Raw genomic sequence first — 27,986 nt, 5'->3', positions numbered from 1 at the left:
TTTTTTTTGGATAAGTTGTGAATCACCCTGTATTTTAGACATGCCCTTATTATGAAAGGATTTATTTTATGAAAAGATGTCGAGTAAAATAAATACAAATAAACTTCTTATATGCCTAACGGTTAATACCAAATATACTGATTTCATTAAAATTCAAACAATGTAATCGTTGAGGTAGAAAAATTAAAAAATTCACTTAAGAACATTCAACACTGTCACTCTGATAGTTCTTTTTTTGGTCCTTAATTTTTGCTTTCCGCGAATAACTTGCGTCTTACTCTTCGTGAATGTTGAACAGTTTCGCTACCTCATTCAAATCGTCGTACTTCTTCTGATCTTTCAGCACTTGACGAGCTATTGACATTCTATTGAAAACATTCCACAATACTATTCCTACTACTATATTGTTACGTAAATAAAAGACAACTCCCTTCCCGAAATCTTCACCCTCGTTTTTATTTGGAATACTCGCTTGTTTCCTCGACTCTTCTATTTCCTGTTTCAACTCTGGCGATATGAACTTGTCGCATTCTTTTGGAACCTACATTAAAGGAAACGTGTGACATATTCAAAAATAACTTAGCTAAAACTGTTAACTACACAATTAAAACTATTTATAAATCCAGAAATGATTGTACCTGTTCTATATTTGATCTAATTCCCTCATCTGTAGCGGTAACCATTGACTTAGGATTGTCTTTATCCGTAGCCTTAGCGAAGACGCCGACCGTCGGAAGAGACGAATCTACAATGCCGATAGCCTCGTACCCCACATCCGGGCCTAAATCTGACCAGAACATGCTCTGGTGATAGTAAGGTTTGCGAGCTCCCGTCATATTCTCTCCCGCTAGCCTTCCAGAAACAACGGCATGATCGTGATGTTCAATTCGCCGCCTACCCAGTTTGGGGTCGTAGAAACACGCGCAGTCTCCAGCCTCGAAAACAACAATATAAAAATGCAGTGATCCAGTTTTGAAGCTTTCGCGGGTGTCATCAATATTAATCGATCGTTTACAATGAATAATGACAAACCGTTGTGTCAACACAATGCGATTGCCGACTGCAATGTAATTTTGATATTATTGTTTTAATTTTATCGAAATTGAATTGCGGGAAGGAAATAAAATTACTGTTTCAAACAAAATTACTGGTTACGTGACTTGTAATCATTTGTGTGACACTTCAATTTAAAAAACTTACAATGTAAAGATCAGTCCTCGCTTGAAGTTCTGTGTTCACCAAATATCCACCCAGTTCGGGATCCACTTCCAACTCAGATTTCTCTGCGATGTCAGTGTTAGGTTCCACTCCCACCGTTACGATTACGTTGTCCGCATACAATTTTTTACCATTATTTAAGGTAAGTTCGAGCCCGTTCTTCTCAGACTTCACTCCTATAACTTCGGTGTTTGTCATTACCTATAAATGTATACCGATATCAAGTACATCAATAAAGAAGTGTATTAAAAACGATATATACAGGTCTGGTCATATGTTTATTTCCGAAACAAAGTTAGTAAATTATATAAATATTTCACCAGTCTCCCCTAATAATTCTGACTCCGTCCCCATATCATTTGTATAACTTTATGCCATCGATATAAGGGAATAAAAAAACGCCATAAGAAGTGTGCAAAGCCTGCGGTTCTAAGCTTTCCTTGACTATTGGTTTATTGTCTCTGTCTTGCATTAGGAATTTGGGAACAACGTACGTCTAAGATACGTACATACGGAAGATAATAATTACGTTTTTGAGTTATTGCAACGGCATAAAGAGTATAAGCCACGGCCTGGAATTGACAGCAGTGTTGCCATACGTACAGTAATTACCCTATTTGTCCGATATTTTTTTTACAAGAATGATAAGAGGTTTTGAGACCATACTAAAGCATTCCAAGTTTATTACAAATCATTTATAACCTTTAGTAAAAACTAAAACGGTATTCTAAAATAAAATGAGTGGTAATTCTTAAGCAAAATAATGAATTATTTTCCAATGCTTATTAAATAAAGCTTATTATTAATTAATAAGGTGTTCAAACAAACCACCTGCTTCAGCTTCACAATAACCTAAACTGTCATAAAATTCCCGACGAATATTTGACAAAATTTCAGGAGTAACGGATCCTAAAATATTTCTAATTTTAAGGCGTAATTCATCCAAATTTGCGGCTCTTTCGTGTCGATGTTTGTAGAGAAGTTGCGTTAAATGACCCCATAAAAAGAAGTCACAGGCACAGGGTGTCAGATCTGGAGATCGAGGAGGTCAAGGTATGATACCTCTTGTGGAAATAAGCCTTTCAAGAAAAGTTTGTTCCAAATAATCTTGAACTGGCCTTGCGTTGTGTGCAGAACATCCGTTTTGCTGAAACCTAATTTCCTCAAAATTTACATCCAAGTTTCATACACTATTTTGTAATAAATGCAAATATCTCTCAGCATTTAAGTTACCATCAATAAAAAAGGGATCCACAATATTATCGCCCAAAATGCCAGCCCAAACATTTACCTTTTGAGGGTACTGCGTTCTTAATTCTTGTATTCTTAAATGCTTGTTTTCCCGGGACCAATATTGGACCACTGAAGGATTATGGCGGCCAAGTAGGGAAAAAATTGAATCGTCTGTAAATAAAATCTGCCTAGCAAATTCATTATTTTCATCTATTTTTTTCTTCATGGATTCACAAAACCATACGCCTTATTTGATCACCAGGAATAATTTCTTGAGAAGTTTACATTTTATAGGCTTTGTAACCATTACTTTTTAAGATGCGAGGAACTGTACAACTTGGAATGTCAAGTTATTCGGAAATTTGGGAGGAAGAACACGACTCACTTACTTCCACAAAAGCACAGACACTAACCTCCTTTTCTCTCCTTGCTTCAGGAATTTGACGAGGTTCCTGATTCCTACATTTCGTACACCGATCGACACATCCACACTCCTCAAACTTATGAAAAATATTCAAAACAGTTCTAGCAGTGGGGACTGGTTCGTCGGGGTATGAAAATATAAATCGACCAACCAACCTCTACATTTTCTGCACGACAATACCGTTTAATAATATTAATTATTTGTTCGACACTGTACACCATTTTTATTTTGTAATATTCCGTCTACTTCTTACCAAAGGTTTGAGTGGAATAATAATAAAAACAGAACTAAACAAACAGCAAAGCGCTTTAAGTATTCGGTCGGTTCACAAAAAATGCTACGGGCCAAGTGCGTTCCTACAGCCAACCAATTACAAGAGTCCGAGTCGGAGCCTCGATGATACATGTCATGTCGGACCCCTTCCATTCGCAGTTGATAGGGGAGATGCGTGTAATTTACTTAGTCTATGCGAAAGAATTACCTGGCCAGACCGGTATAACAAATGACAGAACCGAGTAAAAATTATTGATTCATAATCACCACAGATCTGCTTAATGAATGTTGTAATAGCAATTTAATGAATAACATTAAAAAAATAACATACCGTAACACCCTCAGCCTTAACTTTCTCGGTTGTCCAAAAACTTAAATACTCTGGCAAAATTTTACCCATATTTCCCCCCTCCCTAAATATTTGATAAATGTTTTTCCTGTGGCCCTTATCTGAAAATGTCCACGTTCGTTAACACGTTTTTAAACTCAAACAAAAGTCATACCTCTCCTGCCCATCGCACAAGCCAATTCGCTTCCCAGAAATCCACCGCCTACTATAGCAACACTGCTAGAATCCTCGTACGCCTCCAAAACTTCTTCGAAATCCTCGATTTTCCTGTACAATTTTATTTTCTCATTGATTGTGTCGTCGGCACACGCAGCCTGAAAGACGGCTGACAACCTCGGGGTGGCTCCTACAGATCAAAACGTCAAAGAAGATTAATTTGTCTACATTACAACTAAACCAAACACTACCAGTTGCAATTAGACATTTTTCATACTGTATGGCTGATCCGTCTTCCAAGTAAGCCAACCTCTCGACAGCGTCTAAATGGGTAATAGTCCACCCACGGGCTACGGCAACCCCTCCGTTAGGGCTTGCCATCAGCGAGGTGCAATCTATGTAGAAATCATCTGGCTCGTAGAATAAACTGTAAAAATATGTAATCGGTTAATGTATATGGGATTATCAAATTTGCTAATGATCCAATAATACAGTGTTCTAAAGGGTGGGCCTAGCAGTTCTGATTACAGGTCCGCCCCCATAGAGTCAAGCCCAAGAACAACAAGAATAGGTAAAAAATTCCAAGCTAAGCCTAAGAAAGTGTATTGTAACTGGAAGCAACATGTACACAGTTTAACTCGAAAAACAATTGTACTTAAAACAATTAAGACCACTGGTTATTACCTTCTCTCAGATCCGTTCCACTGCTTGAACATAAGTTTCTTAACTGCTGCTGCATCTTCGTTGAACCAGATTTCTTTAGACAGCGGGGGCCTCATGTAGGGAAAGAAAGATTCGTTAGCAATCACTAACACCTGAAATTTAAGAAACCGTCAGTGGTCAGACATATTTATAACCTCCCATCGTTACTTTCGCTGTTGGATCTGCAGACTTGATAGCTCTAAATGCAGCGAAGGATGCTGTGCCGCCACCGATCAATAAATATGGCACCTCCTTGGGTATTTTCGAGGAATCGGGCGGATTTTTGACAGACGGTCTCTTGGAACACTCTAAAAAATAATTTTTATATGGGCTAACAATGTATTAAGATATACGAGGATATACGTACTAGTTTTTTTCTTCTTTGGTTCTTGTGTCGTCGCTTTCTTGTCCGTCTTGTCCACTTTGTAATCCATAAATCCAATATACCACACCTAGAAAATGTGTTCCATGTAATATACAACATACTTGTAAAAAAAAAATCAAATTTCACACCAATAAGTTATAGACTAGGCGGTATCTGTTTTGGTTTGGGTGAATCATATATCCACAGAGATTTTTGGCTTTTTGGCTTTCAAATATCACAAGAAATGAAAATTTTTCTATGCGCATAAAAAAAAACGTGGACTTAACTTTTGGCGGCACAATATGTTAAAAAAATTCGAAAGTCATATTTTTCTTCCTATTTAATTATGTATCTTTTCAAGAGTTGATTTTAGGCGAAATGGAAGAGGATTCAACCAATGTTTAAACAAGCGCCAGAGCTCTCCTAATTGACGGCTTCAAATTTTTCAAAAAGCGTTTGAAAGCTTGAGAGCCCTTCTATATGTGATTAAATTTTCAAGTATCTAAGGGCCTTGGTTTTTGCTGTGCAAAATTTTGAAAATTTGCAATTTTTTTTTAATCTGGATTGCAAAATTATTATGCAAAATCTATTGAACCGATTTTGATGAAATTTGGTGTGATGATTCTACATAACATGAAGTTTTCTTGAGCCAAGTATGAAGGTTCTATACCCAATTTAAAGACCCCAAAAAAATTCCCTAAAAAGTAATGTTTTGTAACCCCATTTTTGGCGATTTTTCCAATTTTTACACTAATAATCATGATTCATTCGATTTGTAAATAGTCATATTTTATAAAAAATGTAATTACAAAAATTTTTTTCATCTTCCATTTTCGCCTAAAATCATCTCTTAAAAAGATAAATAATTAAAAGGAAGAAAAATATGACATTCTTCGAATTCTTTTTATTATGCCGCCAAAAGTTAAGCCCACGTTTTTTTTTATGCACATAGAAAAATTTTCATTTCTAGTGAAATTTGAAAGCCAAAAAGCGAAAAATCTCCGTGGATATACGATTCACCCAAATATGGACTTTTTGAAACAGATCGACCGTCTAGCCTATTATAAAATTACACATTTTAGTAAAATTTATAGTTGCAGTTAGTTATCCTTGATTTGTCAAGAAATGTCAAAAAAAAATATCTATATCAACAGAAACATGTTTGAAACCCTCAACAAGACAATTTTACATATTTTAAAATTTATTAGTACGATAATTTTATTGTACACAGAAAATTGTAATGCTCAACAATGCAAGAAATAATTAAAATTCAAACATATGATTTAAGGAAGAACAAAAAACCAGGTTGGTATATTACATAAAGCATTATATTTTTTCAATCATAAACTTTTCAGGGTAACAGATATAATGAAAACCATAACGGCGAACATCTAACAACATTCTGATAAGAAAAGTTGTATTTATAAAACTTGACAAGTATTGGCTGAAATGAATTTGCCGAAATGTTATAATTGAACTCCACAAGAATGATATTCATCACAGCTACCGTTATTTTCCAGACTTGGGTTTACTTAACGCTGTTAATTTCTCTAGCAACTTTAATCGACTGATAAATTGTGGATGAAGTATCTGCTTTTATAAAATATGCTTAAACCTTTAATACATATACAAGTTTAATCCTACTAGTTCCACCTACTAGTCCAATATTATAATAAAAAAAACAAAAAAACGAGCAATCTTGCAAGAATATATTTTAGAAAGCAGTTAATCTATCGACCCTATTAAATACAAAAAACCACGATGATTATTCATTTTGCTTAACTTTTTTATTAACGACAACTATACTATATAAATGAACAAAACTTGAACATGTTTCACACAAAAAACTTCAGGATTTCTTAATACTTACAGCACCCAAAGTAAATGCAGTGAAAAGCAGCCCTAGCCATAATATCCTTTGCTTTTTCTTCCTGTTGCTATTGTCTTCGTTGTCCCAAGGGCACTTGGGTTCTGGAATTTGACTCATTAGATTTGGAGTGGGGCAGTCTTGAATTGAAGGAATTTTCTATAACGAAAAATTATAAATATAATTTAACAAATGAGAAGAAAAAAATATTTAAAAATAATATAAAAATATTTAAATAATGTATTATTAAATCTCAAATCTTAAATTAATTGAATCTTGGAATCTGTCTAAAAACAATTACGGTAAACGCAAAGTTAAAAGAAATTTTTATTCTGATCTAAATTACAGATTAAAGGTGCCATTCCCGTGAAAATGTGATTTCTGGAAAGGCAAATTTGAAACATAACTGAATTATTTAAGGTTTAGTTGATAACTTTATACTATATTACGAAGTAGAGTTAAATTAAAATTTATTAAAATTAAAACTCCAATAATCTATTTCAGTATCAAATCGTTACCTAGTATTAATAATTCTGATAGTTGTATTTATACAGTACTGAGATTAGGGAAAAAAAAGCAAGTATTACAATGGCAATGATATAAAACATCTATTAGGATGTTACAACTTGTAATCATACAAGCTAAAATGTCTATCCACTTACATTTATTTTTCTAAATTGATTAAAAATGCCTTATGACATCTTCAATTAAACGGATTGGCTAATATTTAATTAGTAGATTAAGATTTGTCCTTAATGTAAATTTGTAACATATATAACATTGTCTAAACAGTTTTCACAAACAGGAATAGGTATTATTTTATATGCTATTAAAATTAAAGTGATAAACAAATACCGTGGGGCATCCTTCAGGTGGAGGTTTGCAAGGATTAAGGTCTATCGGTTTACATTCTCTCAGTTTTATACGAGGTGTTTCTGTACATGTACTAGGGGGCTTGGGTTTACTTGGACAGGGATGAGACTGTATGGACGAGTTCTGTTTTTTATCCTTATCACATACCTTACTTTTATCGTCGTTGCCTTTATTGGTGAAAAAAATTCTGGGAATGCGAAAAATTATTCCTTGTCCTAAAATATTGATTTGAGGTTATGATTGTTTATAATTTTATGGGAAATTCTGTACTTACGTGGATTATATGCTACATCTTTTATAAAAATTCTAGTGCAGTAAGTTTTTGCAGGACTATTGGCCATAAACAGTTTTGCAAATTGGCTAACCCTCAACATTATTTCCTCTTACTTGCAAAAATTACGTAAGTGCAAAAAAAGGATTAAATAAACTCTATTTTTCTAAATGCGGAGGTACTTGTTCTATTTAGCATTTGTAAAAATGGATTGATTGAAGTTTATGGAAATGAAATGTTTAATTTTGATGGAAAAATTTTGTACTTAAGTGCATCGTCTTTTGTTACGATGAAGCTTAATTAGTAGGCCAAGATAATTGTGATCTGATCAAAATGTAAGCAGAATGCAAAAAGCACTACAATTTAATTCCTAAAATTCATTTTATTCGTAATTAACACCCTTCTAACATAGAATACATTTAAAGCAGAAGAACACAAGAGTCACAGAGATATATAAGCTGCTTCCCTTTTGCAGGCAACTGAGTACATATTACACGTGAGGTGAGTGTACTCACATCAGTTGTTTCAGTTGTGATTCTTCTCTAAATGTAAATTAACCATATATAAACTTAAATGCGAAATATTATTATTGAAAAGACGTTATAAATCATAATACTTACCTATTATTTGCAACTTTTAGCTTTTAAAAACAAACCTAACCGTGCCTAACTACACTTTAAATTACTGAGCACAAAATGAGCCAAGTGAACAAGCTCTCAAACTAAGGCAGATAGCAGTAAGTGGTGGTAAAAATTCTCAGTTCAAACTCACTTCGGAGAATTAAAAGAAACGCACAATTAACTGAGTCATGACGTCACATGTGATATTAATGTGATTTTTCTTGCAAAAGGGAAGCAGCTATAAAGATAAAGTCGAGTCAGAGAACATCAAGAAAAAGAAATAGGAAAGATCATGTCTATCATCTAGAATTCTATTGTCATATATAAAATCTGCAGAAAGATTTATATATGTGTATGTTAGAAATCGAATAACGTGATTGGCGATTGGCCTATATCGAATCATGCTCACATAAAACTACAGTTCAAAAATAGCAGTTCATAAGAATCAAAATCGAAAAACGTATCATGAAAAGAAACAGCAAAAAACTAGTGGAATCATAAAGGGTTTTTTGGCGAGCCAAACCACATCAAACCCGGTTAGCTCGAGTTTGATTGTGTTAAGAGTTTGAGTTAACATTTGACAGAACTCGCAAAAATTCTTTTGGTTTGGATATCTAATCAATAATGAAATCGTAACCTATAATCTATGATAGTGCTCGTAGCTCAAGTTGCTTAATTATTTCTTATATACTATAGTTGTTATTCCTAATCTGAAATGCAGATCCATGAAAGAACGTTAATGTATGGTTATTAAATCAAAATGGGTTTACCTTGTTCACAAATATTATCTATTCAAACGCAAATGTATCGTCTAAAAGGAAGTTAATAAAGATCTATACAGTACAATATATAAAATGCATATTTACCATCTAATAAACGATTAAAGTTATTTGGATCCTCGATTACTATTTTTTTATTATCAATTTCAAATATTACTTTGTATTTTTTGCAGTGAATCCATTACCAAATTTTTTTATTTACAACTTAACCTATCCAAACCTCTAAAAAAACGAAGTAGTGACTACTAGGTACGAAACAGAAAATACATAAACAAAGATAGAAATATTAACTTAAGATCCAAACCAACCCACAAGTCCGGTTTGATGGTTAGGCAAACTCTGCTAAACCGGGTTAACAACATTTCTCGCCAAAACGGCAAACCGCAACAAACTATAGTTAACCGGGTTAGCGGTTTTCTCGCCAAAAAACCCTTATTAGTAACAATCGGTATGAACATCTAGTCTAGATGCAGTAGATGATTCAAATATATATATATCTTTCTTTGTCTTTTCATCTATAATTATTAAAAAAGGACGAAACATATACAGACTTCCAGGTTTTCATTTTGGCAAAAATAGTACTTATTAGCAACTAATATCAGTTCAGAGTAACTCTAAGTTGCTATTAGCTACTATTTTTGCCAAATCGAAAGGCCCTCTGGACTAATTTCATTTTAAAGAGGATGATACATCAGGAGATCCTTTCGATTTGGCAAAAATAGTAACTAATAGCAACTTAGAGTTACTCTGAACTGATATTAGTTGCTAATAGGTACTATTTTTGTCAACATGAAAGCCCCCAAGACTAAAAGTTTTTAGTTGTTAAGTGCAACACTCATGTCGTCAAAAAGAACGGATACTTTCATCAGGTCACTTGTTGGTGATGTGACATCCTTGATATCCTCTTTGGAGAGATGCTAAAATTATTTTAGTTTTAATAAGCAGAAAATAATAATTTTTACGTAAAAATCTCTGTCGTACATGTTTTTTATTTTAAATAATAAAACTAAGATTTGTGATGACAACTACGATTGCACGACCTCAAATATTTTCAGAGTTTCAAAACACCAAAAATTAGGTAGGTGTTTAGAGGAAAAGGGGAGCAACCTTAAGTGACAAACACTGCAGCATTTTTATCGAATCGAACACAGAGCATTATACCCTGAGTTGCCAATAGCTACTACATATTTTCGACAAACGAAAGCACTTCGGATGTCAATACCGAACACATACTTCTGCAAAAAGACTTCAAAAGTCTGTAATATCGAACCACAATACAATACAGATAGCTCAGGCTCCAGATTTTGATTACTGGATTCGTCTGGAATCGAGTGTTTTTGACAGTCTAGTGACCCTTATTTACATGAAAAATAAGAATCATGAAATGCGTTTTATTTCAACCAATCAAATTGAAATCCGCAAATCGCTACTGCATGAACTTACCTTTATTCGATACGATATGAATCGAATCGGGGGTAGATCAGAGGGACAGCCTTCGACAGCGCCGAAGGTAGAGACTAAATCGTTACTCCGGTCGGTCTTGGAATTGGACGTTGAGACTATTTGATCCGGACGGCCTCATCCGTGGACAAATATCAACTACTGCTTTATTTATCTTTTTTGTACACTTTACACAAGGATTTATATTACAAAGTTTCCGCAATCAAGAAATAATTTTCGGGGGCGCTAAAGTACGTACTTCTTTAGCGATCTTGATTCGATTACACATCTTTCGATTACTTATCGTTATTTCCAAGCGTATTCAGTTATTTAGAGAATGGAGGATGACGATTCAGCGTTGAATTGTCATCGAAGTGATATTCTGAATGCGGCCTTTATGATTATGTTCATACTGAGTACACTATGAACGCACCAGTTTTGTGTTTTGAATGGTTTGCAAAAAAAATGTATGAATATGAAGTGATTAAGGTAATAAGGTTATCTTTGAGCTGTCACTTTCTCTGCTGCTCATTTGGTTTGTTGTAAATGGGGCAAAAGGGGTTAATTTGGGGGTCATTAATGTGATAAACAATTATGTAAATCATGAGATAACAATTTTTCTATGTACATGTTCCACGAAGAACACTTTTATGTGTAATTGGTTTTGTAAGGTAAAAGTAATTAAAATGCAATTAGCAAATAAAAAAATGTTTAATAATGTTATAGTTTTAAAAATAGATCAACATGGCTAATGAAGTACAAAATGTGCTAAAGAATGCAGATGCTATATGTTTTGACGTAGATTCAACAGTAATACAAGAAGAAGGAATCGATGAATTAGCAAAATTTTGTAATAAAGGAACGGAAGTTGCTGATCTGTAAGTGATTTACTTTTTTGAGAATCCCATAAATGAATAGGAAGTATTATTTTCAATTGCAAATTAATGGTTGTCACTTACCATACTAAATCACATTTTTTAGATTAAAACTAGGGATAATTCTGAAAAATATCTGAAAGACTAAAAATTGTCTTCATAATTTTAGGACTGCAAAAGCTATGACAGGGAATATGACTTTCCAAGAAGCTTTAAAATTACGTTTGGATATTATCCAGCCTACATTACTGCAAGTTAAAGAATTTATAAAAACTCAACCTCCAACATTAACCCCAGGAATTAAGTACTTATTATTATTTATTATTTTAATACATTTCTTTTGTTGAACGTAGTAACTGAAATCTAGTACATATTTATTTTTATCTGAAATTTCAGGAAGTTAGTAAATTTATTACATTTTCGTCACATACCTGTATTTTTAATATCAGGCGGATTTAAATGCATAATAGCCCCAGTAGCGCACCAGTTAAACATTCCACAAGAGCATATTTTTGCAAACAGATTGAAGTTTTACTTCACAGGTATGTATGTATATTTTCAAAACATTTTTATTGGTGATATTTTCTAATAATAGAAATTCAAACAATTTATTATCAATTTTGAATCCCAGAGTTTTTAACTAAAAACATAAAATTAGAACTTAACATTTTTATTAGGTGAATTTGCTGGTATTGACGAAAATCAACCAACTAGCAAAAGTGGTGGAAAAGGGGTAGTTATAGAATACCTAAAACATACATACGATTTTAAAAATTTAGTTTTAATTGGGGACGGTGCCACTGACCTTGAAGCTTGCCCACCAGCAGACGCATTTATAGGTAATTCTCGTAAATCCTCTAATTATGACGATATTAAAGAGATGTTTCAATGTGTTTGTTAATTTTCAGGTTATGGAGGAAACGTTATTAGACCAAAGGTGCAAGCGAAGGCAAAGTGGTTTGTTACAGATTTTAATGAAATTGTTGACGTTTTAACTCAATCAACATAGTTGATTTTTTAGATAAAGTTTTATAGATGTTATATTTGTAGATCAATATATCATTTTATTAATTTTTACTTGGAAAATCATTTACTTAGGACATAAGGAGGTACTCTGACGCTTTCATTGCTAAATTATTTGTTTAAGAAAAACAAGTATGTTATCTTATAACGCAAACAATGATTACTTAAATAAGTTTTGTGAACTTAATAATACAGAGCACTCGTTATCAAATCCACGTGACAAACATTTCTAAATATTCTGTTATTCTGATTTTAATCCGAATAATATATAGAAGGAAATATGATCCATTTTTATTTTTTACTATCGCTTTTAGAAATTGTAAAAATTAGTTTCTGCACAAGTTAAATTAAAATGTAACTGGGACTAATTTTCAATTTTTTCAAGAACGTTTAAAAGTGTTAAACCATTTTATTTATCAATGATGCTTAAAACGATTTGATTTGTTCAATGTTTTTAAACGAAGAGTTAAAGGCATCGTAATTAAAAAATATATTAAAATATAAACAGTCTATTTAAAATGTGAAATACCAAACGATTAGAGAAAATAAAACAGAAATATTAATGTGATGTACTTTAACTTAACTCATAACATAAAACATCAGTCAGCAGCTTCTATTATCCAAATCTGCAAATGCGAAGCAAAAACCTTTCGACTATAAATTTTCATTTAATTTTGGAATGATTTATATTTACAGTAACAATGCTTACCTCACAAGAAATTTGTAACACATTAACAAAGAATAATAACAGGTTAAGATACTCCTTTGAGAAGATCCGGACCAACCCCTAGTTTTGAGGCGATTTTCAGTTGGGATGCAGCGGCGTCTCTCAGAGAGAACAAGTGAACCATCTCCATTTCAGATCTTGCTAGAGCTATGGCCTTGTTGAATAAATCTATGGCTAGTACCAAGTTGCCTCTAAAACAAGAAAGGCAATATTATCAAACTTATTTAAAAGTTGAATGCTTCTGACGTGGATAGGTCTATAAAATAGTTTATACAGCCGGGTGTAATACCAGAGATTAAGATCTGAGGAAAATATAAAATGATATTTCTGCTCATAACTTTCGAACAGATTAATCGACTGAATCGAAAAATATTGAAAAACAAAAGTGGGCTACACCTAACGTAATGAGAACAGACTTTGTAACTTTGTGAGCACTTAAAAAAATTACCCTTGAAATTGATCCTCCCACCAAATTTGAATTTATATGCAATCAGAAATTTTATAGAAATGAAAGAGGCCTTGTTAGAATCACGTCTGGTTCTTAAATAAAAAATGGACTTTGGTAAGAATGAAGTAATATAGCAATATTGAATAACTAAATAATTATTTCCATACCTTTGTACTTCTACTGTGCCTAACGTTTCGTAGGCAAATTCGGATTTTTCATCAATTTTGATACCTTCCCTCATTATCTCTACTGCCTTCTCAATTTCGCCTTTCCACTGCAAAAGAAGCAGCCCCCTATGCACAAAAATTGAGGCATTGTTCGGATCGATCTTTAGCGCTTTCTGATAAAGCTCTTCCGCTTCATGGAATTCTTGTTTTTCAGTTTTGACTTGAGCAAATAGTATGTAAGTTTCTGGACAATTTGGGAATCTTTCTATGGCTTTTCTAAAATCCTGCATGCTTTGCATGAGAAGATCCACATTTTGTGTCTGCATGGCATGTCTGTAATCTGAATAACACTTTTGTACCACTGCAACGGAAAAATGCGGATTCAGTTCGACAGCTCTCTGAAAGTCGCTCCGCGCTTCGTCTGTTTTTTCCATTAGTAACTTCACTTGACCTCGATGGTGAAACACATCTTCAAATTAATAATTTTATTTTTCATTTTGCAAATTAATCAGTATTAACCTACCTGAGATGAAGGGTCCAAGTTCAGCTGCAGTATCGAAGTCATCAAGGCATTCTTGAAGCCTCTCGGTCTGCATATATATTGAGGCCCTCTTTATAAGGGAATTTACTTTTATTAAATTGTCTGCTTCTTTAGTATTTATAATTGTACTTAGATCCTCCACGGCCTCTTGAAATTGCCCAGTAAGAAAATAGAAGGAGGCTCTAAGTGACAAAGCTTCAAGCTTGTGACTGGATTCTGATTCGCTCAAATTCAGTTCCTCTGTGCAAGCAGGAATTACTTCCTCATATTTTTCGGTTGCAAAAGCTAATTTTGCCTTAAGGAACCCTAAAATTAGCAAATTTACTTTATTTCACATATTACGTGAAATAGAGAGTACAAAGTGTATATATCATCAACAAAACAGAAGATAAATAAATTTGTACTTAATTATTACAGAAAAAACGGTAATATCGACACTTGTGACCTTTGTGAATAATATAACAAAAGTATTGTTGATATTTTATATCAACAAGTAAAAACAAATATTTAAAGTAAACAAGTACATATTATGTAGATATGTCGTTGTTGACCTTGCATATATATGGTTGAGTGACAAGAAAGGTCAACCAGTCTTTTTTTTTTAATTAAGCCCTTAGAGTAACGAAAGTATATACATATATTCACATACCCTGGTACACAATTAGTATTACAATGTCCAACCACAAAAAATTTGCTAGTAATGACTTCTTTATGTCGCTTTCCTGAGAAATTAATCAAATAGCACTTTCGGTGCTTACGCCCCTTTGCATTATCAATGGCAATTTATACCTATACTGGACAGTAAAGTACCCAGATTGATAAAGTACTGCAATCAATTGTCATTGTGAGTCATAACTTAGTTTGTAAAACCAATATTTAAGACAAAATGCTTATTATCACAGACAAACAACGTAGTATCAAAGTTATGTTAATAAAGAATACTGATTTTTATGAAATGACGTTTTAAAAAGAACAAGTTCAAATGTAAAATACTTACATAAAACATAAAACACACCACAGAAATGAGACAACCCCCAAATCCAAAAGCCAAAGGCTTGTGCGGAAGAGGGCTACACTTGAAAAAACGCGGACAAACACCCATTATCCATCGACAATTGCCAGTGCCGATACCGGGGATCGAACCCGGACCAGAGTAGGAAGCCTAGCCGAGAAATGCTTGCCACCGCACTCTTGACCGACTGCGCTACCGTGGCGACTTACTAATTATAAACAATTAAATGCTACAAGGAAGATAAAATATTATAACTGACCTTTTAACTCTCCTTGCCCCAAAGGATCTGTAACCTCTAGTAACTTTTTGTACACTGGATCCTCGGAAAACGAAGAAAAATATGTTTTTATAAAATTTTTTGACGGTATAATAGGCTGTCTGTTTTTTATAGCTTCTGCAGCATTTTTCTTTCCCAATTCTTTCAAAACACGATCTGCCATTAACAGGGCACTTTGATTCCCAAAATTTTGCAATAAACAAACAGAAGTGACATCATCTAAAGCATTAACCCAATCTTTTGTCATCTCTTCAGCTTTAGCTCTTCTGTAGAGTGCTTTTTCATATCTGTTATTAAGTTCAATAGCTTTTGTGCAATCCGAAATAACTGAACTCCATTTCTTTAACTGTTCATAAGCTGCTGCTCTGTTTTGATAATATGTTGCCAAATCTGTTTTATATTCATCTGGTATTGTTTCGATGGCTTTATTATAGAGTGATATCGCCTCATCATATTTACCCCTTTTAAACATTTCATTACCTTCTGTTTTATATCTTTGGGCTTGTTGGAATGGGGTTTCTGCTTTTGCTTCGGCAGAAACAACTACCGATTCCTGTATTGTCTGTAATGACCGATTTTTACTTGTTCTGATATACCAATAAGCCAAACCTACAGCTCCAACCGCACCTAATCCTAACGCTATTTGCCACTTTAAAGAATTTGAGGGCATGTTTGTCACAAAATTGTCTTATATTTTAAAGATTTAATCGGGCCTTTCGGCCACACGTAATTTAAAAATGAGGTTATGTAATTTATTTGACACAATTTTTTGCCATTTCAAGGATGCAACTACCATGGTACCAAGAATTGACGTTGGATGACGTCACCACTTGCCAGTCCGCCATTTTAGGGCACAACGGTTGCGGTATTTGGCCGATGTAGAGATTTTAGAGTATTGCCATTGATCAAGACTCTAAAGCACATACTCTAAAGACAATGGCAGTCCCAGTAACTGTCTAAATGTTTATGTAATGGCTCACCTTACCAGATTAGGCACAGTTTTTTTAAACTGTAATTAAAACGGTAGGTTCCAGCACAAAGAGACGATCGCAATTTGTGGCCTACCTAAAGGGTTCATAATCCGCAGTTCGTGCCGATGTTACAATAGTACTTTAAAATTAAAGTTTTTTTAATTATAGTGTCGATAAGTCAATTTTTCACTAAATGTAAAATGATACGAGTTTTCGAAATTCGTTCAACCAAAATTTCTTCACAACTATTTCAAAGCCAATGTGATTTGTGACCTGATTTTTAAGAATCTCAGCTATTTTTGTATGCTGATTGGTCAGTTAAGTAAGAGCTACTGAGATCTGATAAATAAAAGCCGGCTATTATTGCATCATCAATCGATATTATACACTCGTTCCATTCCAAATTCTTAGCGTCTGTGGTTGCATTTGCACGATTGAATGCGCTCTATTATATGTTTTGTGACGCCCTATGTCAGTAATTAGACGGACAGTCTACTGCTTGTGTAGGTCTAAGATCAGTGGTCTTCTCTTCTGTGGTTCGAAGTTTGGACATTTTGGTTGTTCATTATCGATTTTGAGAAAAAAGAAGTAGCTTCAACCTATTTTTCAAAATGTCCAAACTTATTTCTCAAATACCTACACTAGCAGCAAGTAAGTAATAATTTAAATTGACGAAATTCCAAGTATTCCAAATTACGTAACCTAACCTAATGCTTATAAGGATTTCAATATTAAATCTATACCTGTACTTTATGTACTTCTTATTTTTTTTCCCACAGAACTTGCTCAAGAAACCCGACCAAAATTTAACACTTTCATGAAATATGCAAGAGTAGAATTGGCACCACCAACTCCCGCAGACATTCCTCAAATAAGAGCAGGCATTGGTAGACTAATTAGTTCTGCGAAGAATGGTACGTGGAAAAATCTTACTGTAAGAGAAGCATGGTTAAACACTCTCGTAGGAATCGAAGTGCTTTGCTGGTTCTATGTAGGAGAATGTATTGGAAAACGCCACATTGTTGGATATAATGTTTAATAGTTTTTTTTTTGTGGAAACTGTAGATTCTATCTTGTATATTTAATTATATAATAAAAGTTACGATACATAGAAGTTCTAATGTTGTTTTTTATGCATCAGTTATCAAAAACTATACAAGTTTGTATATCTTGTTCTTGAAAATTTGATTTAGTCGAAGAATCTTTTCAATGTGTATCATTTTGTTATATTACTGTAATAGAAATACTGATTCCAGAACATATATTTTATTTTAATGAATATACAATTCTTTTAAAAAAAATTGGGATGTTCCTCTTGGAAGTGACTAAATATTATCAAATTAATAAATATTAGGAATACTATATATTCTATATTAAGAGCCTGTATTCGTAAAGCAAACTCAATGAAACCAATCATCAAAATAATATATTAACAATAATTAAAAAGACATTGTTAGCTGTCTATATATTTTACTAGGTATATTTCAAATACAAAAACTATTCAATTCTATCCCACTGTTTCACTCTGTCTTTTTCTTCAATCACCCTCCAGTTTGGGGAACGCTTATCGCTTAGCCAATTGAAGTCATCGATACTTCTCCAATTATTTATAGACATATCTAACGAGGCATTCTCAAAATCATCTTCAATTCCTTCGTAATGCCAATTATAAGGGGCAATACGGATTTCTTTACAGTCTTCCATTATGGCTCTACTAGTTACGTGTAAATATATATTCACGCTATTTGAACTGTGCAGTCTCAATTGTTGACAGGCAATAACTAAAGTGCAATTTACACAGTTTTCAGCAAATATAGAAGTAGATACAGGACCAGAGAAAACCTTGCAATTTTTTAGATGGTTTAAATGTAAAGTTGACGGACTTCCTTTGAAAATCACAATACAATTTTCTAGATGTTCAACAGAAACATCTTTTTTAAATATTTCTGCATTAGTCATAGTAAGTGTTTCATTTTGTTTATGGAAAAAGCCACAACTGTACTCAATTAAATGGGATATTGGATTTGAATCGACTTCATCGTATTTATTATTACCATTAATATTCTTTTGAATTGGTTTTTGTTTTGGCTTATTCTTGAAACCAAATTTCTTTTTGGGTAATAACTGTTCCTCATAATCTTTAGCCCTTGTCGATAATTCCTGTAAAACATCCTGACACTTTTTCAAATCATAGTGTCTAAGAAATATGGTAGATGCAGAAACATATTTTTGTAAGGTTAATATTTCTTTTGAAATATAATTAAAATGATTAGGCAGTTCACTCTTTGGAAGCTTGGGAGAATTATCAATTAAAGATTCAATGTAGCTCTGTTTATCGGAAAAAATTGTATCAAAAAATCCTAATTTTTCATTATCAGCAGAAAGAAGCTCCTTATTTTCCTTCTTTTTCTGTAAATTTATTTGCCTTTCCAATTCTCGTTTTGTTAGGATATTTAATTTATTAGGCTTGTCATCTATTATATCCATCTTATTACTATTATTGGGTTTATTCTGTTAATGATTATTTTTTAATATCGTTTTCTATTTCACTTTGCGATAAACGATAAAGTGGCTTTCTATTCTCTGTTGCTGCTTGTAACACGTTTGTAAATTGTTGGTTTTTGTTTATGACTTCTTTTGAATTACGTTCTACACCTGGCAATTTCTGAAATATAATTTTTATAAAATATTTCTGAAATTTTTCGACAAATGATCAAAATAATGAAACTTAATTATAAATAGATTGTTAAAAGAATGAGAAAAACACTTTCTTACTGATATTATCACATTTTTTTTATTCATGAGAATTCGTCAACTGTCAACCTGATATCTGTCAATCTATAGATTAAATTATTGTCAAACGATATAAGTTAAAAAACTGTACGGTTTTTGTATTAAATATGAATGTCACTTTCCGCTACATATTTATTAGTACTTTGAAAGTACCTCTACTGTCTATTATAAAAAATATTGATGTTACATGAAGCTATTAAGTAATAATTGAAAACTGATAATTATGACCATCAGATATTATTTCCGTACCTTTTTCAGTTTCTCAATATCTGCCTCAGATGGTGAAGTAAGCACTAATAAACCGTAACCAAGTCCAGTAGATGTGCAGAACCAAAAAATTGAACGAACGTATCTATTAGCCATTAATTTTGTCCTCGTTCCAATAAGCCTGATCAATTTGTCGTATATTACTTTTTGAATCAATTAATTCTCCAGTTTTGTAGAATGCTTCCAAAATAGAAGGGTAGTTGTCGTGTAAATAGCGTCTGTAATCTGAAATATATACTAGATATACATTTTCCATCATATACCTGCCAAATTTACACACCTCTCTCAGTGTTAATTCTATGCCAAACAAAATAACTTCCAGCGAAACAAACTGCTTCTATGACAAAGAGTGTTAAGGCACCTTTTTTTAACCAACGTCTATAAGCCGGTTTTGGATTTTTAATAATCATAATTTTGACAAATTGTAGCCATGTGTTACTCAAATAGTTTTAGGAACTTTCCGTAAAAGGTAAATATTCAATGACAACTCTTGCACAGAATAGTAATGTCGCCATCTGTCATGTCATATAACAAAATCCTAGAATATCTATTACGTACAAGGCTAAGTCCAGGTCCACATGAATGCGTTATCACGGGTCCATTGTAAACACGTAACTATCAACATCCAATTCGTTTTGATTTTGAGGGAGCATTGTTACTTTACTGATGCACAATTGGATGTTAGATGTTGGACGTCACGTGGTTACAACGGAAACGGATCCGTGACACGCATGCATGTGGATTCAGGCTAAGACTCTGTATTACCCACAGGCCACGGTTCGCCATCTCTTGTTGACATCAGAACTAAAAGGGGCGGTAAATTTTAATTGCTTATAAGTATTTAAGCTGCTATTTTATTAGCATACCCATATGAGTACATTAGTTACTCATATAAAAATTGATAAGTTGGTGTATAACATTTTAAGTCAATAATCTATAATTTAGATATTTATTGGGCAATAATAATACAGGGATTACCATATAAGTATTTATTATATAACTGATTTTGAAATATTATTAGACAGATATCTATTTATTTACACAAATAACTATCACTCATCATGTTTATGCTCATTTCGTCTTGTCTACAAAACTAATTACTAACGTTAACCAGTGCAGTGATTACGACTATCGACCATAGAAAATTTAGTACATTGTTAGTATGCTCTATGAAAAAAAATTGTTACCGGCAACTGAAATGAAAACAACAGAAAAAAGTTAACCAGGAAATTTATTTATTTATTTATTTTCTTATAATATGGGACAGTTGTACATATTTGTTAACGATATAAATAAAATGTAACTGTAACTGCTCATTTTATTGAACCTTTTTAAAATTTATTACTAGACATTTTGAAATAAATCTGTAAACTTTGAAATTGCTTCTTGATAAGTTTGTTTACCGCATATCAACTAGTACTTAAAATTGATAGCATCAAGGAGATAAACAAAGGTAAATAAACTTACTGTATGGGAAGCTTCGTCATGTTAAATAAAATGTGTATCGTTTTATCTAACAGTGTTGGTCTAAAGTGTTATTTTTCAAGCAATGACAACAAACATGAAAATGAAAAATATATTATGACCGGATATTTAAATTTTATTCTACTACCTAATATTACAAATACATAGAAAAAATAAGTTTCCATCTAGTAATTTTAATTTTTCAATTATAAGATTTATACCTTTACCTAGAAAAAAATTAATATAAGTATTCCCAATTTTTTTATGAAATTCAACTGCAAAATCCTAAAACTTGTAATGGTTATCAAAACGGCATATAGAGATCTGCTGCAGCACAGCTATTTGTTTCAAAATGCAATAAAACCTCAGGTATATAGTTCTTAAAACAGTAAAATTATTTATTATTATTAAATATCACCTAAGGTATACATTACACAGAACATTCATCTATTCTAAATTCATACCTTCCGTAATAAATTAACAGGTAACTTTATGTTGTTCTTCGAAACAAGTCACAAACCAAGTTCTCTATGCGATATAATTTTGCACAGCATTGTATGCCTACATACATCTATTACAATAGATGGCATCAATCCTGAACTATTACGAAACAGTTGCATATGAATTAGACCTCCATTCCACTCCACTTTACATACGTTTTAAATACTCAACAATATGTAACAATCTAGTCAATGCAGAATTTGTTAATTCTGTCTCCTATCATTATATATTCTATCCTCCATACCATCGCTTTCTGTTACTAGAGCCCGCTCAAGGATAACTCGTCCTTCTTTATACTTCTGGTTATCTTCTGTGGCGAACTCATACATCCATCCCAATTTAGAATCACACGATTTACACGAGACATCTCGAACCTGCAATTTTAGAAGCCTCTTTAGTTTTAACTAAACCTGGTATACATATACATTATTTATATTCAATTACCATATGTCTTCCTGTGAGCATCACTCGGTCTTGTACGTCACTGTAAGTCAGATTAACCACTCGGTTAAATAAAAATGCACGTCCAGTTGCTCCCGTAAATCTCGTACTTATCAATTCTGAACGATTTGTTAAATTTGTATCACATCTAGCACATGAAAAGAGGCGATTTCCTCCCATATGTTCTAAGAAAATCCTACCCATTGTTTTTCCTTTGTCTAGAAATAGTATATTTTAAAAAATTGTGATAAAACTTAAACATAAAATATTACCAATTTCTAACTTGCAATAGTTAATAAGTTCTGTAACTGTTTCAGAAATACTTACAAGTTTTATTAACACTAACGAATAATATGTTATATTTCTGTAATTAAATGTATCCTAAACAAAAAACAGCTGATTACCCTGATTTCCTGATTATCATCTGTTATATGACATATGACAGATTGAGAACAAAGAAAGGGTGCGTTCTGCGTTCTAAAAAAGTCTCTTTTATTAAATTGTTACTAACTTCCTTAAAGCTAACTTCATTTATATTTACATTTGCAGCTTGAAGTTTTGAACATAAAATCAAATATTGCAAAATGTATTTACTGAATGATTCTGTACAATTAAATAAATATTCAGTTATACTGTGTGACGATAAACAAATTATAGAAATGCTAACTTACCAACAAATGATAAATGTCAGTGAAACAATAAAAACTATGTTAATTAAAAGCTTAAATGATGAAAATATTTGTTTAGGGCTGTTAATGGAGCACAATATATATATTCCTTCCATTATTTTAAGGTAAGATTTTACCTTATTTTGTGGGAATCTATATTATTCTAATTATCTTCCAGTTTACAAAAATTAAAATACACATTTATGTTTCTAACGTCAAAAAGTCTTGCTAAAAATATGTCTCTAAAATTGCAATGGATTTTGTCAACTGAAAACATCAAGGAAATTCCTTTATTTCATGAAGTAAATAGAGTGACGTTAAAAAATAAAATCTTAATTTTATGGAAGTATAGTGATTCGTTTTCTACAAATTTAAATTTCCAGAATATATTTTGCGTAGTTCAGACTTCTGGAAGTACTGGAGAGAATAAATTAATAAGGGTCACAAATACTTGCATTGAAGCTAATGCATCTCACCTAAGGTAAACAGAGAAAAAACTATATACAGGGTGTCCCCGGTATTCCGTGTATATGGCATATTTGATAATAAAATTTAAATAATATTTTGACCTTACCATAGTATCTGTGGTATTTCCAGGTACACGGAATATTGGGACACCCTGTGTACTTAGGCATCTTAAGTTTTATATTGCAATTTCAGAAAAGTGTTTGCTTTAAATTCAGAGGATGTGATATTCTGGGGTACAAGCTTAACTTTTGATCCGTCTATTATAGAACTAATATTAGCTCTGCGGAGTGGGGCATGCCTGTTAATTGTTCCATATAAAGTCTACATTAACCCAAAAACACTCTATGAGGCATTATTCACTGTAGGAATTATTACATTCCTTCAAGTTGTTCCTTCGGTTTTTCTCCGTTGGAGTGAAGATCAAATAATGCGAATTTTACAAAATCCCCAACTCAGAATATTAGCATTTGGGGGTGAACATTTTCCTAAAAGGGTTTTGTCTTATGAAAGGATAGATCAACTGAGAATATTTAACCTGTACGGCATAAGTGAGGTCTCTTGTTGGGCTACATTACATGAAATTACGGATGAGAGTCATAACGATGAAATTCCTATAGGGCAAACTTTAGATGCGACGGTTATAGAACTACGTGATGAATTTGGAGTGAAAACTAGCGCGATAGGAGAAATATTTATAGGTGGGTATTTATTTGGATGTGAGACCATTTACAAGTTTTGGAATGTTTACTATATTGCAGGTAGTTCTTCAAGAATTTGCTATGTAAATGACGAATCATCAATAGAGGCATCTGAAATAGTTTTTAGAGAAACTGGTGATATTGCAGAAATAAAAAACAATAAAATGTATTTGGTCGGTCGTAAAAATAAGGTCATCAAGAGATTTGGACATAGAATAAACTTAACGACAATTGAGAACAAAATATTTCAGGAGACAGGATTAGAAAATGTATGTATCTGGTCACAGAAAAATACAAAACTCTTGACATTCGTGTTAATGAAAAATTTAGATCTAGGGATCAAAGGAAAAATTTTGGACAAATTGCGTATTAAACTGATTAATATACTTCCTGATGGGTGTTTTCCAGATTTCATAGAAATCGTCACTAATTTTCCCCTAACTTGCCACGGGAAAGTTAATGAAAGATCATTGGAAAAGTTGTACTCCATTTCAGACATTGCAGAGAGCTATAAAAATACCTTTAGTCTGCTTTGGTGTAAATATGTTGGAATCCCTACGGAAAACTTACCTGAATTAAAACATTATAAATTTATCGATATGGGTGGAAATTCAATAACTGCCCTACAGTTACTGTCCGAATTTAAAGAAACTACCCAATATGAATATCCACATGAATTAGTAACAATGATTTTTGAAAATAGTTTTGCAGATTGTATTAAATACTTAAAAGGTATTAGACTGGTGAAGAAAAAGAGCGTTGCTGAAACTTTGGAGGAATATGCCACGAAGAAGAGAAAAATAAACAAAGGCAGTTTGGAAATATCGTGGTCATATGATTTGAAAGCTTGTGTTGACGGCTCACCTCTGGTTTTCGAAAAAAAGTAAGTGTTAGTTAAAGCGACAGTTGTGTACTACGAATTATATTTCTTTTAGGAATAAGATATATGTAGCTGTGGGCAGTTTTTCCCATAGATTCGTGGTCTTTCAAGGTGATGGTGAAGTCGTTTATGAAGTTATTTTACCAGATTCCATAGAAAGCACACCCAGCTTGTCACCGTGTGGCAACTTTATATTTATAGGATGTTCTAATGGTATAATGTATTGCATAGACTTTGTAAATAAAAACATAGTATGGGAGTTTTCCTCGACCAGTAAAATAAAGAGTTCTGCTTGTTTTTGTAAGAAACGGTCAGCTGTGATTTTTGGATCTTATGATAACGCAATATATTGTGTATCGATTAAGGTAAATACTTAAATATTGTATATTAATTCATAATAATTTATATTAAGATCAGTCAATTATTTCTTCTTGCCATTTTTAGGAAGGTTTAAAACTTTGGAATACTTCATTAGATGGAAGTGTAAGTGCAAATCCAATATACAGCGAGGCTAAACAAAATGTCTACGCTGCAACTACCAAAGCAACGTGCTTTTGTTTAACAGAAGATGGTGAAATTGTTTGGGAGAAAAGTTGCAGCGGACCAATTTTCGGAACACCTTGTCTTATAAGTTCGGACGAAAATATAATACTTCCTACGGTTCAAGGAGTTTTACACTGTTTGCAAACCAAAAATGGAGAACTGCTTTGGAAATATCAAGCAGACGGACATATATTTTCGTCACTTGTGTCTCACGAAAATCAGATATTATTTGGCTGTTTCGATAAATGTGTAAACGTATTAAACATTTCAAACTCTAAGTGTGTTCTAGTCAAGAAAATAATGGTAACGTCAGAAATATCGTCCACACCTTTTTTATGTAAAGTAAATGGGAAGTATATAGTTGTAACTGCTTGTAATTCTGGTGTAATCAGTGTTATAGATTTTGATACGTTTGAACTAATCAGTAGTATTCAGTTACCAGGAGAAGTTTTTTCTTCTCCTTTCGTCAGTAATGATAAGATATATGTAGGTTGTAGGGATAATAATTTTTACTGTTTACAAGTGAATAAATAAGTGTTAAGATTTCCCATTTTTTATTGATCTGGCACATGTAATTGAAATGCAGAATAACTAACATGGTTTTCTAGGCACCAAATGTGTCAAATTTTATGAAATTATCATGTTGTCGATGTTACAAAGAATTTGTAGGTCTATTTCGGAAATTGTACATTTTAAGACCAAAGTTTATACAATGTGACACGCACTTTGCCATATGTAGATATTGATTTTTTNTGGAAATATCGTGGTCATATGATTTAAAAGCTTGTGTCGACGGCTCACCTCTGGTTTTCGAAGAAAAGTAAGTGTTAGTTAAAGCGACAGTTGTGTACTACGAATTATATTTCTTTTAGGAATAAGATATATGTAGCTGTGGGCAGTTTTTCCCATAGATTCGTGGTCTTTCAAGGTGATGGTGAAGTCGTTTATGAAGTTATTTTACCAGATTCCATAGAAAGCACACCCAGCTTGTCACCGTGTGGCAACTTTATATTTATAGGATGTTCTAATGGTAGAATGTATTGCATAGACTTTATAAAGAAAAACATAGTATGGGAGTTTTCCTCGACCAGTAAAATAAAGAGTTCTGCTTGTTTTTGTAAGAAACGGTCAGCTGTGATTTTTGGATCTTATGATAACGCAATATATTGTGTATCGATTAAGGTAAATACTTAAATATTGTATATTAATTCATAATAATTTATATTAAGATCAGTCAATTATTTCTTCTTGCCATTTTTAGGAAGGTTTAAAACTTTGGAATACTTCATTAGATGGAAGTGTAAGTGCAAATCCGATATACAGCGAGGCTAAAAAAAATGTCTACGCTGCAACTACCAAAGCAACGTGCTTTTGTTTAACAGAAGATGGTGAAATTGTTTGGGAGAAAAGTTGCAGCGGACCAATTTTCGGAACACCTTGTCTTATAAGTTCGGACGAAAATATAATACTTCCTACGGTTCAAGGAGTTTTACACTGTTTGCAAACCAAAAATGGAGAACTGCTTTGGAAATATCAAGCAGACGGACATATATTTTCGTCACTTGTGTCTCACGAAAATCAGATATTATTTGGCTGTTTCGATAAATGTGTAAACGTATTAAACATTTCAAACTCTAAGTGTGTTCTAGTCAAGAAAATAATGGTAACGTCAGAAATATCGTCCACACCTTTTTTATGTAAAGTAAATGGGAAGTATATAGTTGTAACTGCTTGTAATTCTGGTGTAATCAGTGTTATAGATTTTGATACGTTTGAACTAATCAGTAGTATTCAGTTACCAGGAGAAGTTTTTTCTTCTCCTTTCGTCAGTAATGATAAGATATATGTAGGTTGTAGGGATAATAATTTTTACTGTTTACAAGTGAATAAATAAGTGTTAAGATTTCCCATTTTTTATTGATCTGGCACATGTAATTGAAATGCAGAATAACTAACATGGTTTTCTAGGCACCAAATGTGTCAAATTTTATGAAATTATCATGTTGTCGATGTTACAAAGAATTTGTAGGTCTATTTCGGAAATTGTACATTTTAAGACCAAAGTTTATACAATGTGACATGTACTTTGCCATATGTAGATATTGATTTTTTCAAAATCTGAAAATAACCATATTTTGCATTCCTCTACATGTTCCTGCTCTGTGTTGGTTCTTATGCGAAACACCCTGTATGTAGTTATTAAAAGTTATCCAACTTATCTAGGTTGTCAAAAAAAAAGCCGTTGTAGACGACTTAAAAGTGTGGTTATTCTCTTGGCACCTCTTCCTAAGACACCCTGTGTATATAAACTGTTTTGTTTATACAAGATGGTCGAGAGAGTTGTTAACTTTTTGAAATTAAACAATAAAAAAACAAACTGATCAATTCTAACAATTTTTTTTTAATTTAAAAAAATTATTGGAAATTCATGTTCTGAAGATAACATTGTCTAAATGTGCCCCATTTCTGTTCTGGCACTCCTCAAGCTGACCTCTAAAATTTTCCTTCTTCAATTTCTTGTCGAATATTGTTCGTTAGATCTTATAGAGTGGCGGGGCGGTTGTGGTACACTCGACTTTAGGATATCTCCGTAGAAAAAAGTCACAGGAGTCAGGTCAGGGCTTCGGGAGGGCCATTGAAAGTCTCCCCATCG

At 32.7% G+C, this 27,986-nt stretch overlaps 8 protein-coding genes across 10 annotated transcripts; 3 read left to right on the top strand and 5 right to left on the bottom strand.

Annotated features, from left to right (window-relative positions):
* Positions 1-46: 46 nt before the first annotated feature.
* Positions 47-8,165, bottom strand: LOC108905422 (apoptosis-inducing factor 1, mitochondrial). The gene is made up of 12 exons (XM_018708259.2): positions 7,734-8,165; positions 7,607-7,674; positions 6,590-6,745; positions 4,723-4,807; positions 4,524-4,663; positions 4,338-4,468; positions 3,905-4,080; positions 3,652-3,843; positions 3,480-3,598; positions 1,201-1,419; positions 639-935; positions 47-541 (listed from the first exon to the last, which is right to left on the bottom strand). Exons 1-12 carry the CDS (start codon positions 7,831-7,833, stop codon positions 275-277), a joined length of 1,950 nt encoding a protein of 649 aa, XP_018563775.1. The 5' UTR covers positions 7,834-8,165; the 3' UTR covers positions 47-274.
* Positions 8,166-11,053: 2,888 nt separating this feature from the next.
* LOC108905424 (phosphoserine phosphatase) lies at positions 11,054-12,521 on the top strand. Of its 2 annotated transcripts, none has more exons than XM_018708261.1 (6): positions 11,054-11,240; positions 11,308-11,447; positions 11,614-11,748; positions 11,841-11,986; positions 12,122-12,283; positions 12,353-12,521. In XM_018708261.1, exons 1-6 carry the CDS (start codon positions 11,220-11,222, stop codon positions 12,451-12,453), a joined length of 705 nt encoding a protein of 234 aa, XP_018563777.1. In that variant the 5' UTR covers positions 11,054-11,219; the 3' UTR covers positions 12,454-12,521. The 2 variants fall into 2 exon arrangements, with proteins under 2 accessions (XP_018563777.1, XP_018563778.1); XM_018708262.1 differs by having other exon boundaries at positions 11,296-11,447.
* Positions 12,522-12,960: 439 nt separating this feature from the next.
* On the bottom strand, positions 12,961-16,387 carry LOC108905423 (mitochondrial import receptor subunit TOM70). Its single transcript, XM_018708260.1, has 4 exons — positions 15,622-16,387; positions 14,333-14,656; positions 13,810-14,278; positions 12,961-13,385 (listed from the first exon to the last, which is right to left on the bottom strand). Exons 1-4 carry the CDS (start codon positions 16,307-16,309, stop codon positions 13,220-13,222), a joined length of 1,647 nt encoding a protein of 548 aa, XP_018563776.1. The 5' UTR covers positions 16,310-16,387; the 3' UTR covers positions 12,961-13,219.
* Positions 16,388-17,103: 716 nt separating this feature from the next.
* On the top strand, positions 17,104-17,731 carry LOC108905397 (ATP synthase subunit g, mitochondrial). The gene is made up of 2 exons (XM_018708233.1): positions 17,104-17,261; positions 17,390-17,731. The coding sequence occupies exons 1-2, from the start codon at positions 17,222-17,224 to the stop codon at positions 17,647-17,649; spliced, it is 300 nt and encodes a 99-aa protein (XP_018563749.1). The 5' UTR covers positions 17,104-17,221; the 3' UTR covers positions 17,650-17,731.
* A 287-nt stretch (positions 17,732-18,018) lies between these two features.
* Positions 18,019-19,749, bottom strand: LOC108905371 (tubulin-specific chaperone C). The gene is made up of 2 exons (XM_018708202.1): positions 19,653-19,749; positions 18,019-19,275 (listed from the first exon to the last, which is right to left on the bottom strand). The coding sequence occupies exon 2, from the start codon at positions 19,095-19,097 to the stop codon at positions 18,108-18,110; it is 990 nt and encodes a 329-aa protein (XP_018563718.1). The 5' UTR covers positions 19,098-19,275; positions 19,653-19,749; the 3' UTR covers positions 18,019-18,107.
* On the bottom strand, positions 19,735-20,206 carry LOC108905373 (protein CEBPZOS). Its single transcript, XM_018708203.1, has 2 exons — positions 19,951-20,206; positions 19,735-19,895 (listed from the first exon to the last, which is right to left on the bottom strand). Exons 1-2 carry the CDS (start codon positions 20,078-20,080, stop codon positions 19,759-19,761), a joined length of 267 nt encoding a protein of 88 aa, XP_018563719.1. The 5' UTR covers positions 20,081-20,206; the 3' UTR covers positions 19,735-19,758.
* A 1,300-nt stretch (positions 20,207-21,506) lies between these two features.
* LOC108905389 (protein yippee-like 5) lies at positions 21,507-22,499 on the bottom strand. 2 transcript variants are annotated; one of them, XM_018708223.1, is made up of 3 exons: positions 22,349-22,499; positions 22,080-22,294; positions 21,507-22,009 (listed from the first exon to the last, which is right to left on the bottom strand). In XM_018708223.1, exons 2-3 carry the CDS (start codon positions 22,278-22,280, stop codon positions 21,839-21,841), a joined length of 372 nt encoding a protein of 123 aa, XP_018563739.1. In that variant the 5' UTR covers positions 22,281-22,294; positions 22,349-22,499; the 3' UTR covers positions 21,507-21,838. The 2 variants fall into 2 exon arrangements, with proteins under 2 accessions (XP_018563739.1, XP_018563740.1); XM_018708224.1 differs by having other exon boundaries at positions 22,404-22,499.
* A 481-nt stretch (positions 22,500-22,980) lies between these two features.
* LOC108905360 (acyl-CoA synthetase family member 4) lies at positions 22,981-27,227 on the top strand. The gene is made up of 9 exons (XM_023454029.1): positions 22,981-23,046; positions 23,128-23,225; positions 23,405-23,910; positions 23,971-24,793; positions 24,846-25,155; positions 25,235-25,361; positions 26,117-26,153; positions 26,206-26,515; positions 26,595-27,227. The coding sequence occupies exons 1-9, from the start codon at positions 22,981-22,983 to the stop codon at positions 27,225-27,227; spliced, it is 2,910 nt and encodes a 969-aa protein (XP_023309797.1).
* The last annotated feature ends 759 nt before the right edge of the window (positions 27,228-27,986 follow it).

The sequence above is a fragment of the Anoplophora glabripennis genome, unplaced genomic scaffold (assembly GCF_000390285.2).
Source record: "Anoplophora glabripennis isolate ALB-LARVAE unplaced genomic scaffold, Agla_2.0 scaffold42, whole genome shotgun sequence".
NCBI lineage: Eukaryota > Metazoa > Arthropoda > Insecta > Coleoptera > Cerambycidae > Anoplophora > Anoplophora glabripennis.
The sequence above is the reverse complement of the archived record's forward strand: the minus strand, read 5'-3'. Positions and strand labels throughout refer to the sequence as shown.

Bases quoted from the DNA above. Each gene is read 5' to 3' on its own strand.
- LOC108905422 (XM_018708259.2), bottom strand. From the start codon at position 7,833: ATGTTGAGGGTTAGCCAATTTGCAAAACTGTTTATGGCCAATAGTCCT. The intron at 4,664-4,722 runs GTACGTATATCC...ATTATTTTTTAG, and splicing joins ACCAAAGAAGAAAAAAACTA to AGTGTTCCAAGAGACCGTCT. The intron at 1,420-3,479 runs GTATGTTATTTT...ATACATTTATAG, and splicing joins TTAAGGCTGAGGGTGTTACG to GTAATGACAAACACCGAAGT.
- LOC108905424 (XM_018708261.1), top strand. From the start codon at position 11,220: ATGTGTAATTGGTTTTGTAAG. The intron at 11,448-11,613 runs GTAAGTGATTTA...TCATAATTTTAG, and splicing joins GGAACGGAAGTTGCTGATCT to GACTGCAAAAGCTATGACAG. The intron at 11,749-11,840 runs GTACTTATTATT...CTGAAATTTCAG, and splicing joins ACATTAACCCCAGGAATTAA to GAAGTTAGTAAATTTATTAC.
- LOC108905423 (XM_018708260.1), bottom strand. From the start codon at position 16,309: ATGCCCTCAAATTCTTTAAAGTGGCAAATAGCGTTAGGATTAGGTGCG. The intron at 14,279-14,332 runs GTAGGTTAATAC...ATTAATTTGAAG, and splicing joins ACTTGGACCCTTCATCTCAG to ATGTGTTTCACCATCGAGGT. The intron at 13,386-13,809 runs GTATGGAAATAA...TTCTTGTTTTAG, and splicing joins GGCACAGTAGAAGTACAAAG to AGGCAACTTGGTACTAGCCA.
- LOC108905397 (XM_018708233.1), top strand. From the start codon at position 17,222: ATGTCCAAACTTATTTCTCAAATACCTACACTAGCAGCAA. The intron at 17,262-17,389 runs GTAAGTAATAAT...TTTTTCCCACAG, and splicing joins AATACCTACACTAGCAGCAA to AACTTGCTCAAGAAACCCGA.
- LOC108905371 (XM_018708202.1), bottom strand. From the start codon at position 19,097: ATGGATATAATAGATGACAAGCCTAATAAATTAAATATCCTAACAAAA.
- LOC108905373 (XM_018708203.1), bottom strand. From the start codon at position 20,080: ATGATTATTAAAAATCCAAAACCGGCTTATAGACGTTGGTTAAAAAAA. The intron at 19,896-19,950 runs GTGTGTAAATTT...TATATATTTCAG, and splicing joins TAGAATTAACACTGAGAGAG to ATTACAGACGCTATTTACAC.
- LOC108905389 (XM_018708223.1), bottom strand. From the start codon at position 22,280: ATGGGTAGGATTTTCTTAGAACATATGGGAGGAAATCGCCTCTTTTCA. The intron at 22,010-22,079 runs GTAATTGAATAT...CTAAAATTGCAG, and splicing joins TGCTCACAGGAAGACATATG to GTTCGAGATGTCTCGTGTAA.
- LOC108905360 (XM_023454029.1), top strand. From the start codon at position 22,981: ATGTCTCTAAAATTGCAATGGATTTTGTCAACTGAAAACATCAAGGAA. The intron at 23,226-23,404 runs GTAAACAGAGAA...TTGCAATTTCAG, and splicing joins GCTAATGCATCTCACCTAAG to AAAAGTGTTTGCTTTAAATT. The intron at 26,516-26,594 runs GTAAATACTTAA...TGCCATTTTTAG, and splicing joins TATATTGTGTATCGATTAAG to GAAGGTTTAAAACTTTGGAA.